The following is a 15,000-nucleotide window of genomic DNA, read 5'->3' as shown; positions in this document are numbered from 1 at the left end:
CACGTATGACTATCTACTCTTCCTATCACGACTCTTCAAAGACTGAGTAATTATTTTCCACTGAGTATTGAAAATATCTCATGGTTCTTTAGTAGTATTTTTCTCTCAATATAAAGACATAGCAGAACTGCCAGTTCTCAAGAGACTGCTCATTGCCTTTTTAACTAAATTAGGCGTGTAATCCTAATACATATTCACAGTCTATATAGGGATTTGTGCCCTTGGGCCCACCAAGAATAGGCATTTTTCAAATATTTCACCTGATTTATGTCAGGTGTACATGCGTACCTCCCGAGAAAGTTGATTATTTTCTCTTTCAGAACTGTTAGCAGTTGACAGGAGCCAATTCTGAATCTTCTTGAACGCATCTTCAGGTATCACCCTGAATGGAAGCAAGCGAGATACCAAATTAAGACCTCAGATCAGCCCTCACTTTTTAGTCCAAAGTCCTACCTTTAAAATTCAAAATGGGCTAAACACCTCTCCCACAATTCTGTGCCAAGCAGAAAATACCACCCATGCTTTAAGATGATGTTATAATCTCTAAAGAACAAGTACATGTAATATCCCATTTTGAGAACAGAAGGATGGAAAAGGAGAGAGAGCTAGACAATGATCTTTTTCTTGCTACCTATGCCAATTTATCTGAATTACTTCTTTACCAACTGTTGATCTCACAAAAAATTGCCCTGCTGATATGCCTATTATAATTATTCTTGTCCCAAAGGTGCTTTTTCCAAAACGCAACTGGAATTTCTTGGGTTTTTTTCCCCTTTGAAAACATTTTGCTTCTCATTCAAGAAGCTTCTTCGGTTATGACTGAATGGTGGGGAATTGAAGGATTTATATTCTTTGCAGTCATCTGGTTGTTAGCACTATGGGGGTTGGTCATTAGATCTCTGAGAGTGATTGAGGGCACTTGGATGTTTATCTGTATCAGTGGTGGGTTTCAAAAAAATTTGGAACCTCTTCTGTAGGTGTGGCCTGCTTTACGGGTCCACTGGTGGAACCTCTTCTTCTAACCGGTTCGGTAGATTTGATGAACCGGTTCTACCGAATAGGTGTGAACTGGTAGGAACCCACCTCTGATCTGTATCCTCAGTCACCAGAGCCACACTAAATTGGTGTGGACTGCTGAAAGGACTGCATTGTAAACAGGAGATAGGAAGTGTTGTATCACTCCCCTTCTGTTAAGAGAGGGCTGTTCAGATTTAATATAGAAGGCCTCTTTAAACCCTTTTCAAACCAGTGGTCCTCTCTGTCCAGAATATGAACTTTGCTGTCTTCAAATGAATAAACTTTTTTTTTTTTGTAATTGTAATTGTAAGTTTATTTATAGGCCGCCCTTTTCCCTGAGGGGACTCAGGGCGGCTTACAACTTATGGGGAAGGGAATACAGACAGTGACATATAAAACAGTACATACCGTATTTATCGGCGTATAACACGCAGTTTTAAAACTAAAATTGCAAGCTTAAACCCTGCCTGCGTGTTATACGCCGATACTGCGTGTTATACGCCGGGTCCCAAACTGCCTGCTCCAGCTGATTCACCGGCGCCCATGATACTCATAGAAGTGCAGCATCCATTTCATGGCAGCGTCGGCGGCTCTCCAGCTACCCTGCCTGATATAACCCCTACCTTGCAGCAGTGGCGGCAGCTCTCCAGCCACCTGCTGTTCGCTTTAACCCCATCATTGAACAAGCGGCGGCTGGAGAGCCGCCCGCTGCCTGATTTAACCCCATCCTAGCAGCAGCGGCTCGCAGCGGCCAGAGAGCCGCCCGCTGCCTGTATTTTTTCTCCATCATTGCGGGTGCTTACCTTCCCGCCCGCCTGCTCTCTGGTCCCAAGTGTACGCGCCGGCATTCTCCCAATCAGCTGTGAGTCCGCAGCCGCCCGCGCTGCTGTTTTAAAGGCTGCTCCTCAGGACCCTCCGAAAACTTTTTGGTTTTCCAAAAAGCAGTGATTCTGATTAAGTTTTTTTGCTCAAAGAGGTGTTTTTTCATTTCATATTTGCCTTTTAAGAGGAGTTAATGTTATAATTCATGTTCTAATGTTATAAATTTTAATCCAACATTAAGTTCCGAGCTTCCAAGTCATTTATTTTTAATGAAAAAAATTTTTACTCAAATTTTTGTGTTAAAATGGGGAATGCGTGTTATACGCCGGTGCGTGTTATACGCCGATAAATACGGGTAATTAAAAATAGAAACAACATTCATCATTCGGGTGGGGACAAATTACAATCTTTAACCCCAGGCCTGACGGGATAGCCAGATCTTGAGGGCTGTGCGGAAGGTCTGGAGGGTGGTGAGGGTACGAATCTCCACGGGGAGATCGTTCCAAAGGGTCGGAGCTACTACTGAAAAGGCTCTCCTCCGCGTGGTTGCCAGTTGACTCATAGGGCCCCTTGCTGTCGGAGTCTGGTGGCAGCTCCAACGGCTCCTGCTGGGCCACAACAGGTGTCATAGCATGAGAAACAGCATTTGCTGCTTATTGCTTATATTTCCATTGCACTTCAGCTGCAATTTCTGGAACATTTTCAAGAGTTGCCTGACAAAGAACATATTGCAATAATCGAAGCATGAAGTTTTTATTTATTTTGTGTGTCATACCGTGTTTCCTCGAAAATAAGACAGGGTCTTATTTTCTTTGGATCCCCAAAATAAGCACGTGGCCTTGTTTTTTGGGAAGTCTTATTATTTTTGAGGTGCAGGAGGTGTTGTGTTGCAATATTGTCGGGGAGGGCTTATTTTAGTGCATGTGCTCAAAAACACGCTTGGGCTTATTATGCAAAGAAGTCTTATTTTGGGGGAAAACAGGGTAGGAAAATACAACATAGTGCATAAAATTCATAGAAACAACATATAAAATGTATTTCAAAATATAAATTGCATGGGGTTATTCATCAAAATAATACATTCAACCAGTTACAAGAATGCTCTAAGAGAAGAAAAACAAAGAACTCTGAAAATGATAGCAGCTTACAGGGCAGGTGCAAATGTCTTAAGCTTTCGTTCTTGTAAAGACTCAGAGGTGCCAGTAATTTTCAGCAGATCTTCCAATTGGACCAGCCAATCCGAAACAGCTTGGAAAAAATTTGCCCAGTCAGATTCATACAATCCCTTCTTCTGCTTATTGGATAACAACTTGAAAGTCCACTCTTCCAAACTGTTCACTAAAGTTATTACAATTTTGGCAGATCCTGGAGAAAAAGAAATTATATCTCTATCTCTATAAAGAAATGGAACAGGATAGAGGAAATTACCTCCCAAAAAAACCTGGATTAAATATATTTTGTCTCTCATAACAGCCAGATTCATATGTTTTATCATATTTTTAAATTTTTTAGTTTTATAGTTAGTTATGTTCTTTTGGAGAGAACAAGCCAATGTCATAAAAAGGCATGAAACAGCACACGCTTATCAATAATTAGCTTTTCTTGGAGGATATTTTTCAAACAAGAAGTGGATGTGAACCAGTGGTGGGATTCAAATAATTTACCAACCAGTTCTCTGCCCTAATGACCAGCTGGGTAGACGGGGCTCGGTGGTCATGTGATCATGTGGGCATGGCCAAGTTAATGTCACTCAGGTCGATGGGCACTTTGCCTTAGTTGTTACAATGGTAATAAAGGTTAACTGGAGAGGCAGTTTCTGTAAGCAGGGCAATAAAGATGAGGCTAGAAACAACACCAGAATGTTTCCTTCCTGCCTTCCTTACAGGATTAACCCTGTAAAGTGGGAAAAAAACAAAAAAATTCTTCCAACAACAGATTGTCCGAACTGCTTAGAAAGTTACCAACCGGTTCTCCTGAATAGGCGCGAACTGGCTGAATCCCACCACTGATGTGAACTAACAATCCAACCTTTGTTTTCCATAAACATCTGCCAACATCTATTGCCACAAATATTTTTTTATTTACTTATATGGCTTTAGATCTGCTTTACTCAAAAGATTTTGCATGTCAGCTATGCTGTATATATGTCTTTAGATTTAATTTTAAATAAATCCTCATTGTGGGTGCACCTCGCTTCACCCACGTAACACCTATCCTCCGCGAGCTGCGCTGGCTACCTGTCGATCTCCGGATACGCTTCAAGGTGCTACTTGCCACCTATAAAGCCCTTCATGGTAGGGGATCTGGGTACTTGAGAGACCGCCTACTGCCGATCACCTCCACACGACCCATTAGATCTCATCGTTTAGGCCTCCTCCGAGTTCCATCCGCTGGCCAATGCCGACTGGCCACCAGGCGGAGGAGAGCCTTCTCGGTGGTAGCCCCGACCCAATGGAACGATCTCCCCGTGGAGCTTCGTACCCTCACCACCCTCCAGACCTTCCGCACAGCCCTTAGAATCTGGCTATCCCGTCAGGCCTGGGGCTAAAGATTGTAACCCGCCCGAATGGTATGAATGTTGCGTTTTAATCATGTACTGTCTTATATGTAAAAGTCTGTTTCCCCCCCCCTTCCTTTGGATTGTGAGCCGCCCTGAGTCCCCCCAGGGAAAAGGGCGGCATACAAATAAACAATCTAATCTAATCTCATCTGTGCAACATGTTGATCTCCAAAAAAAGTCTTTTAAAAAATACTGACCATTTCTTACCATTTTCCCCATTAACTCTTGTAAAATACTGTTCATTGAGACGACTGCATTCTTTATTGATTTCTTCCAGCATTTTCAACTCAACTGGCCTCCTTCCGTAGAGATCTTTGTGACGGCCATGCAAAGCTATTCCCAGGTCAACCCACTGCTTCTGCAGTTTGGTAGCCGTCTTGAGAGGCTCTTGTCTCAACAGAAGCACGTCCCCCCCATACTGGGACAATTCATCATTTAACATCTGAAAGGAAAAGCAATATTTCATTTCATATTTTTTTTTTCATTTTATTAAGATTTATAGGCCGCCCTTCTCCCTGAGGGGACTCAGGGCGGCTTACAATCACAGGGAAGGGGGTGCAATAATAAAAAACAAACAGTGAGTGAACAAAATAAAATAATAAAACACAACTTGCATTCAACAGTCAACACTCGGGCGGGTAATTTAAGAACTTATCCCCAGGCCTGCTGGGAGAGCCAGGTCTTAAGGGCCGTGCGGAAGGCCTGGAGGGTGGTGAGGGTACGAATCTCAACGGGGAGATCGTTCCACAGGGTCGGAGCTGCAACAGAAAAGGCTCTCCTCCGTGTAGTCGCCAGTCGACATTGACTGGCAGATGGAATCCGGAGGAGGCCCAATCTGTGCGATCTAATCGGTCGAAGGGAGGTAATCGGCAGAAGGCGGTCTCTCAAGTACCCAAGTATATTTGTTACCTGAAAGATTTCCTATTAAAAAAAACCACTCCTGTTGCAGAAAATGACAGGTGTTAGACTTCTCAGGATACAGGAAAAGTTTATTTGGCAGCCAGGTTTGATTTGATTTGATTTGATTTGACTTTATTATATTTATATGCCGCCATTTTCCCCCGAAGGGGACTCAGGGCGGCTCACAATTCAAATCAGGGAAGGGGGGGTACAGACAAAAAATAAAAGACGAAACATAACAATACATAATTTGAAAACACACAACAGTCATACCATTCGAGACAGGGCTCTTTAGCCCCAGGCCTGTCGGAACAGCCAGGTTTTAACGGCTTTGCAGAAGGCCTGGAGGGTGGTGAGGGTTCGAATCTCCACGGGGAGTTCGTTCCAGAGGGTCGGAGCAGCCACAGAGAAGGCCCTCCTCCGGGTAGTCGCCAGTCGGCACTGGCCGGCGGATGGAATTCGGAGGAGGCCTAATCTGTGGGATCTAATCGGTCTAGTGGAGGTGATTGGCAGCAGGCGGTCTCTCAAGTACCCAGGTTCAGAAAGCCAGCCCATGGCTTAGCATTGCAAGTTCTGAACAACCTTCATTATCGAAGCACGCGTTCTTATACATTCCCAAAAGCATTGCAACACGGAAATACTTAACACATTTCTTAGTGGTTACCTTGGGGAGAAAACTTTATAAGGAGATGAGGGTCTTACTTCTCCTTTTGTTTCAGGTATGGCTTACGTGTTATTAACGAACTTTAATTGAACTTTGTGGTTTGGACTTTTAACACAAGTTGTGACATAGGGATGTTGGCTAGAACATCCTGTGGTTAGTGAATGGGGACACTTCCTTTAAGTAACTTTTAACTGTCCCTGTTATTCTATTGCAAGTTCCAACTCTTGTCTATGTGACTTTTAATATAGACGTAAAGGGGTCCTAAGAGGTTGTCCAGCCTGATCCAGTAGGTTTCACACTTAATGTCCAAATCTCACTTTACGGCTGCTTTACTACAGCTTTCTCCTTCCCTAAACTGATAATCTTAGGAGCAAGTATTAGCTATCATATGGTACGTTTTTAACTCTATTGTTGTCCTGTGATTGAACTGCATTTTTAAACTGACAGCTGGAAGAGAAGCTGCTTAGACAAGCTTACTTTTCCTACTTACTATTGCAAATTGTGAGATCAAAAACGGTCTGGTCTTATTCCAATTAGACCAGGGGGTGTCAAACTCAATTTCATGGAGGGCCGCATCAGGGCTGTGTTTCACCTCTGGGTGGCCAAGGTGGGCCTGGCCAACTAGATGTCACTCGTGTCAGGGGTGCCTATGGTGGCCCGAGGACTCTGCCAGCGAAAACGGGGTCCTGAGTTCTGTTTTTGGCTGCAACGGCCTCCTGCAACCCTCTGCCAGCAAAAATGGAACTCAGGCGGGCCGCATGTGGCCCTCCCGAGCTCCATTTTTGCTAGCAGAGGCACCGTGGGCTTTTGCTGTTTCCAGGGCCGAATCCGGCACGCGGGCCTTGAGTTTGATACTTGTTAGACACTTGTTTTCCTCTTTTGTTATAGGTAGGACCAGGGGTGGGTTTCAATTTTTTTAGAACCTATTCTGTAGGTGTGGCTTGTTTTGTGGGAGTGGCTCGGTGGCGTGTGACTGGGCGTGACCCATAAAAACCGCGCTCGACTAAACCGCGCCCAATTAAACCGCGTTGCTGACGTCATCAACAGGGCGACAACAGCCAGCGCGGAGAAAGAATGGTGCTTTAAATAGCGCTTTGAAAGCAAGCCGATTCAACTTAAGGTAAGGGTTAGGTTAAGGGTTAGGTTTAGGGTTAGGTTTAGATTTAGGTTTAGGATTAGGTTTAGGGGGGGTTAGGTTTAGGTTTAGGGGTTAATTTTAGGTTTAGGGTTTACAGCGTGCTTCTGTCTCCACGCTGTTGTCACCCTGTTGATGACGTCAGCGACATGGTTTAGTCAGGCGTGGTTTTGTGGTGGAACCTGACCAGGTGGGTGTGGCCAACTTGGAAAATGAGGTGAAACAATCAAAATTTTGGGCTCAATTGTGGTCATAAGTTTTCTTTCTTTTTCTTTCTTTCTTTCTTTCTCTCTCTCTCTCTCTCTCTCTCTCTCTCTCTCTCTCTCTCTCTCTTTCACACACACACACACACACACACACACACACTTTTTTCCTTCCTTCTTTCCTTCCTTTTGTCCACCTCTTTCTTTTTTCTCTCTCTCCCACTTCCTTTTTCTTTCTTTTTTCTTTCTCTATCTATCTTTGTCTCTCTCACTTTTCTCTCCCTCTCCCTCCATTCCTTCCTTCCTTCTTTCCTTTCCTGTGTGTATCTCTCCACCTTCCTTCCTTCCTTCCTTCCTGAACAGGTTCCAAAAGGTACGCTAAATTTCATGAACCGGTTCTGGTGTACCGGTGCGAACCTGGAGAAACCCACCCCTGGGTAGCACCCAATATTTGCTAGATATCTAATCCTCATTAATACGCAGCCTTTCCTTGTTGATACCTAAAATAAAACAACCTCAGGAGTGGAGAGGGAAAGAAAGGTGGAAGGGCTATGAAACCTGACCAATGAAAATACAATAACTTGTTTCTGAGTTGAATCCCCGAGATTGTCCCCACTACTCAGGCTCACTGCAGCTCATTGGGGAAGGCCCCCTGGCGCCGTAAGAAATTAACGGGGACAGTTTAAATAAATGGTATTCTGGTTATTGCAGTCCTGCTTAAGGGGAAACCAGAAATAAATACATGAAACAAGAAGGCCCTTACCTTTTCCCAAACCTTGAGATCCACAAGGATTTGTTCTAACAAAGTCGCTCCCTTTTCAAACTTATAAGTTCCTTTTCCACTGGGAAAGCAAGAATAGAAAGTTGGAAATGTGTAAACAAAAATACAAATCACTCCAATATGCATTTAACTTTAACTTTTAACTTTAACTTTTAATAGATTTATATGCTGCCCAATCCCGTAGGACTCCGGGCGGCTTACAGAAAAAGTTAATATAAGAAGTTAAAATAAAGAACAATTTAAAAAGAAACCATTTAAAAACAATGCACCATACACTCAATCTGGGTGGGGCTGGACCTCATTCCTGAAGTCAACAGCCCCAGGCCTGCCGGAATAGCCAGGTTTTAGTGGCTTTTCGGAAGGCCGAGAGAGTCGGGAGGGTCTGGATCTCTACGGGCAGGTCGTTCCACAGGGCCAGAGCAGCTACAAAGAAGGCCCTCCTCCGAGGAGCCGCCAGCCGGCATTGTCTGGTCGACGGCACCCGGAGAGGGCCCAGTCTGTGAGTTCTTATCGGCCGTTGGGAAGTATGTGGCAAGAGGCGGTCTCCCAGATTTAAACCTTTATGCATACCATACAGTCTGCATTGTGTTTACCTTACTTACTTCCCAGTAGTTAACTGAACCATGGTTTGTTTAACTACAAAGTCCTCATTTAGCCACTGCCTCATTTAGTGGCCATTCAGTTATAATGATGTAACTTTGCAACCAATCCTTGTTATTTACAGCCTCCTCTAGTTCAAGGGTGTCTGTGTGTGTGTGTGTGTGTGTGTGTGTGTGTGTGTGTGTGTGTGTGTGTGTGTGTGTGTGTGAAATTTGGATTGTTTAGATATCTCAACATGTCATTGATATAAAAACTGAAAAGAAGAGGGAGGAAATAAATCTCTGTTTTACCTCCTTTTGAGTTTTAAATGACTTTGAGAGAAATCCTTGCGTAGTGCACCTGTCTTTAAGAGTGGGTATGAAGCAGAGGTGGGTTCCTACCAGTTCGCACCTATTCGGTAGAACCGGTTCGTCAAATCTACCGAACCGGTTAGAAGAGGTTCCACCAGTGGACCTGGAAAGCAGGCCACACCTACAGAAGAGGTTCCAAAAATTTTTGAAACCCACCACACACACACACACACACACACACTCACACAGAGAAAGAGAAAGAGAAAGAGAAAGAGAAAGAGAAAGAGAAAGAGAAAGAGAAAGAGAAAGAGAAAGAGAAAGAGAAAGAGAAAGAAAGGAATAAAAAAAGAAAAAAGAAAGAAAAAGTGAGAGAGAGATGAAAGAAAAAAAGGAAAAAGGGACAGAGACAAAAGGAAGGAAAGAGAGAGAGAGAGAAAGAGAGAAACACATGGCCGGCAAGCCACTCCCACCAGGTCACATGGCCGGCAAGCCACTCCCACAAAGGAGGCCACACCCACAGAGTAGGTTCGAAAAAAAATTTGAAACCCACCACTGGTATGCAGGGCACCAAAAGTGAAGCCTACAGTGAACTGATAGGACTTTCTGCTTCTCCCATAATTTGGCCTTGGATGCAGAGTCAAAAGTTGCCTAAAGATCTACGGAGGCAGCATAAAATGATACTACCCTGTTGGTTGAAATTATTATTATTTTTTTAACAAGTGCAATAGACCAATCATTGATGTTTGGTCTACTGCACTTGTCTCTACTTTCTTTAAAGCTAATCTGCTCTTCCACCACCAGATTTCCCTGATCCAGCCAAGTTTATTACAGATGTTCTTAGCATAAGGTTTGCTGATGATGTTGGCAGGCTAATATCTCGTTTCACTTTCCCTTCTTAAAGATTGGAATTATAATTGTGAAGCCATAAAGAAAAGAAAGAAAGGAACATTTATCGAACTCACAGAACCTGATTTTGGAAGTAATGGAGCCAACCCTTCAAACCGTTCTGAATACTCCTTGCCCTTTCTCTTGTAATCTCTTCAACTTGCTGTATTTGTACTTCCGTTTCTCTCATAAGCTCCCGGAATTCTTGGGTCCAATGCTGTAGATTAGAAAGATCAGTAGAATCCTAAGTGGGTTGGAAGAAAAGAAGACAAAGAATCTTATGAGTAAATCATATTATTAAGGCATAAATATCAAAGCAATCATTAAAAAGCCATTCTTTATGATTTACATCTACATTGTGAACAGATTACTTAGTTATGTATTATTGATTTGATTTGATTTTTACAATTAGAACAATTAATCAGTGGAACAGAAGTTGCCTCCAGAAGTTGTGAATGCCCCAACACTGGAAGTCTTTAAGAAGATGTTGGATAGCCCTTTGTCTGAAACAGGATAGGATTTCCTGCCTAGGCAGGGGGTTGGACTAGAAGACCTCCAAGGTCCCTTCCAACTCTGCTATTGTATTTGTATTTGATTTGGTGTCACTCAACTCCAAAGAAACTTCAAAGTCTTCATAACCTCACAGTTCATCCCACTGTGATCTTGGGGTAAATTAGACAGATGTTTCGATAATACCGTTTCCCTGAAAATAAGAGCTCCATGAAAATATTGCAAAAGAGTAGCAGCAATGAGGTGACCATGCTCGCCATCTCCTGTATCTCAAAAATAATAAGCCCTCCCTGAAAATAAGGCCAAGTGTTTATTTCGGGGGGTCAAAAGAAAATAAGACCCTGTCTTATTTTTGGGAAAACACAATAATAGTTCAAATATGGACAAACAATAGTAAGCATTATCACCAGTCTTCCGTTTCTAACAATTTTGCCATTTTATTCTCTAATTTATCTAGGCAATATATGAGAGGTGACATATTCAAGAAAAAGGCTGCTTGAGCAAAATAAAATGAGAGTTTTAAGAAGCAATATTAATTGTGCTACCTAGCAATTGAAACACTTTATAGTCTACAGATATTAGATACTAGACATATGCAAGTCACAAAAGCATATCAGACTTACGGATATTCATTATTTCACACTTAAATAATATTTGATTCATTTATATACTCTGATATGCTAGAAGGGATGTATCTCGATTGCCTTACAATGCAGATAATTTGATGCAAATTCATCAAATTTAATAATTTTTGAGTATCAGACACAAATGTGCAAGTTGCTTTTCTCTTTCTAATATTTGAATTTTCATCATAATACTGTACTACTGAAAGGTGCTGACTATATTTACTATTTTATTCTAGTACAATAAGCTATATAGATTGGGGAGTATAAGCACAAACAATATCACCTCTTTTTACTTTTTTTACTTTTTTTTTTTTTACTTTTGCCTTTATTTGTATGCCGCCCCCTTTTCCCTAGGGGGACTCAGGGCGGCTCACAATTCAAAAGGGAGGGGGAAACAACAAACAATAAACAATACAGCATATTAAAAAAGAAAAACGCAACAATCACACAATTCGAGTGGGGCTATAATCTTAACCCCAGGCCAGCCGGGACAGCCAGATCTTTACAGCAGCGCGGAAGGATTGGAGGGTGGTGAGGGTCCGAATCTCCACGGGGAGTTCGTTCCAAAGGGACGGAGCAGCCACCGAGAAGGCCCTCCTCCGGGTAGTTGCCAGTTTGCACTGGCTAGAAGATGGAATTCGGAGGAAATTCTTAAAGTTGGTACCATTGGTTCACTACCTTGACCTCATCAGATGGCATTTTATAGTAAATAAACTGGGAACTTCCTGACTAACAGAGGGCAGAATGGATTTCACTAAAAGTGAAGAGTGAGGTCGAAAACAATCTTAAATGTATGGAAAAAATCATTTGTTACTAAAGGAAAACTTTCTTTACAGATAAAAAATATCATATACAAAATTCATCTGATGCAAAAAAAAATATTCAAATCATGATAATAGTTTCAAAACTCTGTTTTATTTGTGTAGTATTTTTTGTATCACATATGAAGCTGTCAAAAAAAAACCCTCATCCTGCATGCAAAAGCCAATATGAATGTTGGTGTAAACCTTATTTATTTATTCAGATTTGTATGCTGCTGTAATCAGGAAACTGTGTAGAACAAGAAAGATAACAAACAGAAAGATTTTATTCATGCAGCTTAATTATATCTCGTTCATCCTAAGTTACATCATCTCCTGTTGGAATTCATTCCGGGTGTTTGTGTGCAGGGCAGTTTCTGCTGCCTGAAACACACATACACAGGGATGCAAAAACATCGCACCAGAAACATCTTTCTGGCCTAACGGTCATAACTCACTATGCAGCCTCATGTAACAAGAACTATGTGAGCCAGCTACTCCCACACATGCCCTTTCTCCCCCCTATGCTGTGCTGTAACTTTCTATTCCCCCTCTCCCCCTCCCAATGCCATGCAGCTTGTAACTTTCTGTTCCCCCTTTGCCCACCCTTTGCCATGATGTGATTTTCTATTGGTTTATTTGTAGAATGCTGTGAACTTTTCATTAGTTTACTTGTGCCATGTGTGATTATATATGCCTTTTGATACGCTCCTTTTTGATGACGCTGTAACTAACTTTTTCTAATAAAAGAGCCCTTTGATGATCATTCGAAGCTTTTGCTCATCCCGAGGAATTTCGTCTGGTGTTTTCCTTTTGATTAGGCAAGGACACATGAGCAGCCCACCAGTGTGGCGACAACGCCGCAATCTCCCCCATCAATGGATAATACATCCTCAAGTAATTGTACCTGTGATGCCAATAGCATTATGAAGTGCTTCATCCCTTTGATCCAAGTCTTTTCACTGTCATACATTCTCCGAGCAAGTATCAGCTTGTTCTTCTCAACTACCTGAAAATACATATTTTTTTTTAGTTTTTATTTTACACACATAAGCACATCCACAAGAACAAACACATGAACTTAAGACAACATAGGAACAAGAAGTTCCATCATATATCATACAGCAGTTCCGTATCGGTTTCTTTGCAGTTAGTGTTTTCCCTTTCTATACCTTTCTATCTTACATTCATGGTCTCTTTATTCGTTATCCATTTTTATGTATAATTCTATATTTATTTATACTTAGCTGTTTATAACCAAATATTGTTTATCTATAATGTGCTTTATATTCTTACAATCATTTATTCTCTTACATACAATTCTAGGTATACATTCACATGGTTATTCTTTTTCTTTGCCAATCTTATACTCTTGTTATTCCATTTAAGAGATTATAGAGTACAGCTTTGATTGGATTGTTTACCATCCCACGCGTCTGTTATACACCACCTTATTTTCTCTTTCTTTTCTTTTCTTTCTCCCTTCCTTCTCTACTTCCTTCCTTCCTCCTCTCCTTCCCCTTCTTTCTTCCCTTACCTCTCCCCTATTCTTACCCTCTCTCTTCCCCTTCCTACCCTCTCTCCTTCTCTTTTTCTCCCTTCCTCCCTCCTCTCCTTTTCTTTCTCTCCCTTCCACCCATCTCTCCTTACCTCTTTCTTCTTCCCTTACCTCTCCTCCACTCTTCTGAAAATACATATTGTAAGACTATCAAAGAGCTTGGAAGGAGAAAATAAATATAGATGAAGAGGATATTATACCCCCATTGTCAACAGCACGTTTTTTTTAATCAGTTCAAAGGGGACTTTCCAAGCAAGTATGCAGAAGGCAGCAATTTAGTGAAATAGCAGTGGTCCTTTCTCAATTATCATAGATTAACAGAATTAACTAAATTATTTCTGTTCTCTCTTCTATCTGCAGGACTCAAGCTTGCTGTTAGGAATGATGACAGGCAGGAAAAGCACCTTGGGATTCAGTAGCTGTCTGCATTACGTTTGGGTGCAGTGACTATAATGAAATACTTGCTATTAGTGAGACATTATTTTATTCAAATCATATAATTTCAACACATTTTTGGACTGGTACAGTTTTTGTCTAGACCAGGTTTTGACTTTCTCTTTGATATGTTTATGTCAGTATTTCAGGCTGAAATACACAAGATTAACACTTTTCTATATAATAAACCAATCATTGTACTAATCATTAAGCTCAGTAGTTCCCAAACTTTTTCAGTCCACCGCTCCCTGGGTGCTACAAACTGATCCTCAGTGCAGTTCCACCACAAAACCGCACTCGACTAAACCGCGTCGCTGACGTCATCAATAGGGCGACAACAGCGCGGAGACAGAAGCATGCTGTAAACGCTAAACCTAAAATTAACCCCTAATCCTAAACCTAACCCCCCTAAACCTAATCCTAAACCTAACCCTAAACCTAACCCTTAACCTAACCCTAAACCTAATCCTAACCCTTAACCTAACCCTAAACCTAACCCTAACCCTTAACCTAACCCTAAACCTAACCCTAACCCTTAACCTAACCCTAACCCTAACCCTAACCCTTAACCTAACCCTAAAGCTAACCCTAAAGCTAACCCTAAACCTAACCCTTAAGTTGAATCGACTTGCTTTCAAAGCGCTATTTAAAGCGCCCTTCTTTCTCCGCGCTGGCTGTTGTCGCCCTGTTGATGAAGTCAGCGACGCGGTTTAATTGGGCGCGGTTTAGTCGAGCGCGGTTTTGACAGGTCACGCCTCAGTGCCCCCCGCCCAGTGGTGGGGTTCAATTTTTTTTACTACCGGTTCCATGGGCGTGGCTTGATGGGTGTGGCTGGGGGAGGTCATATGACTGGGCGGTTTGCACGACGGAAGGAAGATAGCAACAGTAAAATTCAAAACTGTAACAATTAATTGCACATTTATTCAAAATCCAATTTAAAAACCCTTTTAGTTAATGTTAATTGAACATGATCCAGTGACACCAGGTTTTCAAAGTCTGATAGTCATTTATCAAGAACCTTAGTAACTAGTAACTTAGTAAACTCAGTAAAATGTAGTAACTACTTCACTGTTCAGGAAATTCTTAATGTGATGGATGGGCTTGATGAAGGGATACCAGTTTCCCAATGTCTGGTTTTAAGTCACTTAGCAGGAGTCTTAAATCACCATGTTCAGTAATCTGGAGTCGATTTCTTTGCATAGAGAGAAGTTGGA

At 41.9% G+C, this 15,000-nt stretch overlaps 1 protein-coding gene across 3 annotated transcripts in view; it reads right to left on the bottom strand.

Moving 5' to 3' along the window:
• The window catches only part of AXDND1 (axonemal dynein light chain domain containing 1), a 62,435-nt gene that overhangs the window by 20,198 nt on the left and 27,237 nt on the right, over positions 1–15,000 (bottom strand). For all 3 annotated transcript variants that reach the window (XM_087726852.1, XM_087726853.1, XM_087726855.1), the window contains exons 13-18: positions 12,701–12,802; positions 9,935–10,101; positions 8,065–8,143; positions 4,607–4,841; positions 2,988–3,204; positions 289–382 (exon numbers count right to left, since the gene is read on the bottom strand). In XM_087726852.1, the coding sequence (XP_087582978.1) occupies positions 289–382; positions 2,988–3,204; positions 4,607–4,841; positions 8,065–8,143; positions 9,935–10,101; positions 12,701–12,802 (894 nt within the window). The remainder of the gene's footprint in view (positions 1–288; positions 383–2,987; positions 3,205–4,606; positions 4,842–8,064; positions 8,144–9,934; positions 10,102–12,700; positions 12,803–15,000) is intronic.

Source organism: Thamnophis sirtalis, unplaced genomic scaffold (genome assembly GCF_051295495.1).
Source record: "Thamnophis sirtalis isolate CommonGarterSnake01/CBP01778 unplaced genomic scaffold, rThaSir2_p1.2 scaffold_12, whole genome shotgun sequence".
In the NCBI taxonomy this organism is placed as follows: Eukaryota; Metazoa; Chordata; class Lepidosauria; order Squamata; family Natricidae; genus Thamnophis; species Thamnophis sirtalis.
The sequence above is the reverse complement of the archived record's forward strand: the minus strand, read 5'-3'. Positions and strand labels throughout refer to the sequence as shown.